Raw genomic sequence first — 1,582 nt, forward strand, 5'->3', positions numbered from 1 at the left:
TTAAAATTAAGGATACTATTTTATGTATTTTGCCAGAGACCCAAGCCAAAGGTAAATATTTTATTATTGTTATTCATCAATTATTATTATTATTTTATTACGTAGATATTGAGCCTGAACCATTAAGTGACTACAGATTACTCACCTTTTATGAACACACTCCAGCCACAAGAATGTGGACTGTACACTTTGTGGTTACTAAGAACAACACCTCTCACATTGAAGTAAACCTACTATTGTTATTCTTAATTAATGGTGATCACTATTTTGTGTTTGTAGAAAGCAGTATCTGAGATGAGTCCAAGGTCATGTATTAGAGGTGATCCTGAGATTGTGTTTTCATTTGATGATGAGGGACAAATTGTTTTTGATATTAAATCATCATTATTTAATGGATGGGAATTGTTACCATTACAAACACCTTGCAAAGTAAATAGATATCATATCCTATAGAAGAGACACACACCTCCTGTGAATTATAAGTATAATTACATCACATAAGTCAGCTCTTTAATTGTTTTGTGGTCTTTAGTTTAACTTCACACACTCAATCTCAATGATATTCATAGCCTCTCTTTTGGGACTTAATTTTTCCATTTATATAAATAGTCTTGCATACCCTCCCTCTGGCTATGCAGTTAATGTATGATAATACTCCTTACTCTTGGTAATATTATTTATTTATAATTTAGATACGTAAAGCTGATGTTGATTTTCATTGTTCTAATGATGGTGGTCTTAGTAAGGTGTCTTTGCGTGTTGAAAGTCCACCTCATTCCAATAGTTTTACACACAGCATTACTATTACTGGAACAAGAGATCCATCATTGTCTATTGCAATTAGTAAGTTTTTTATTACCATTTCTCTTAGTTTAATACTCACTATAGCATGTTCAGATCCTTCATTGTTGCCTCCTGTAGTAAGAGAAGATGATGGTAAGCTATCATTAAAATAGAACTGTCTTTGATAATCAATAATGTATATTTAGTCCCTCCTCCAGTTAATCCCAGCATTAGAGAGCTAATGGAAGAAGTTGCTGCCAAAGCTCCCAAGGAATGGATAAAAATTGGCACAATGCTTGATATTGATCAACATGTGTTGGATGGTTTCAAATCTCAATATAGTCCTGATTTAATGGAATGTTATCGTGCTGTTTTTAATCACTGGAAAGATACTGTTCCACGTCCTTACACTTGGGCTACTATTGTGAAGGTTTTAGAATCAGGTGTAGTTCAAAGAAATGTTCTTGCAGCAGAAATTAGAAAAAAATATATCTAAGAAAATTTAAACTGTGATGTTTTTAACTATTTTGTTGATATTATAATTTTGTATTTTTAATAATAAAAATAGTGTTTCAATAATTTGCTACTATTGTGCATGTATGTTAGTATGTGCATTCTGTTTGGTATATTATTATTATTATTGTCAAAATTATTCAGTTATTATTTGTCATCACTTGATTCTTGTCTTGATGAGTGTCTCCTCCTAACAGCTAAAGATGGAGGGTGTACCAGCATCACTTCTCTCTTCTTCATCACCCTCTGAAGATGAATCACTCTCCTCCTCTTCTTCTTCTCTTAA

The 1,582-nt window shown here is 32.2% G+C and overlaps 1 protein-coding gene across 1 annotated transcript; it reads left to right on the forward strand.

Moving 5' to 3' along the window:
- The first annotated feature begins 6 nt into the window (after positions 1-6).
- Positions 7-1,413, forward strand: LOC109592540 (uncharacterized). Its single transcript, XM_020007967.1, has 6 exons — positions 7-51; positions 106-224; positions 280-429; positions 693-843; positions 889-936; positions 990-1,413. Exons 2-6 carry the CDS (start codon positions 174-176, stop codon positions 1,277-1,279), a joined length of 690 nt encoding a protein of 229 aa, XP_019863526.1. The 5' UTR covers positions 7-51; positions 106-173; the 3' UTR covers positions 1,280-1,413.
- The last annotated feature ends 169 nt before the right edge of the window (positions 1,414-1,582 follow it).

Source organism: Amphimedon queenslandica, unplaced genomic scaffold (genome assembly GCF_000090795.2).
Source record: "Amphimedon queenslandica unplaced genomic scaffold, v1.1 AMPQUscaffold_4817_Cont23206, whole genome shotgun sequence".
NCBI lineage: Eukaryota > Metazoa > Porifera > Demospongiae > Haplosclerida > Niphatidae > Amphimedon > Amphimedon queenslandica.

Excerpts from the sequence above, each read along its gene's own strand:
- LOC109592540 (XM_020007967.1), top strand. The coding sequence starts at position 174 with ATGTGGACTGTACACTTTGTGGTTACTAAGAACAACACCTCTCACATT. Across the intron at positions 430-692 it reads CATTACAAACACCTTGCAAA|ATACGTAAAGCTGATGTTGA; the intron begins GTAAATAGATAT and ends TTTATAATTTAG. Across the intron at positions 844-888 it reads ATCATTGTCTATTGCAATTA|CATGTTCAGATCCTTCATTG; the intron begins GTAAGTTTTTTA and ends TACTCACTATAG.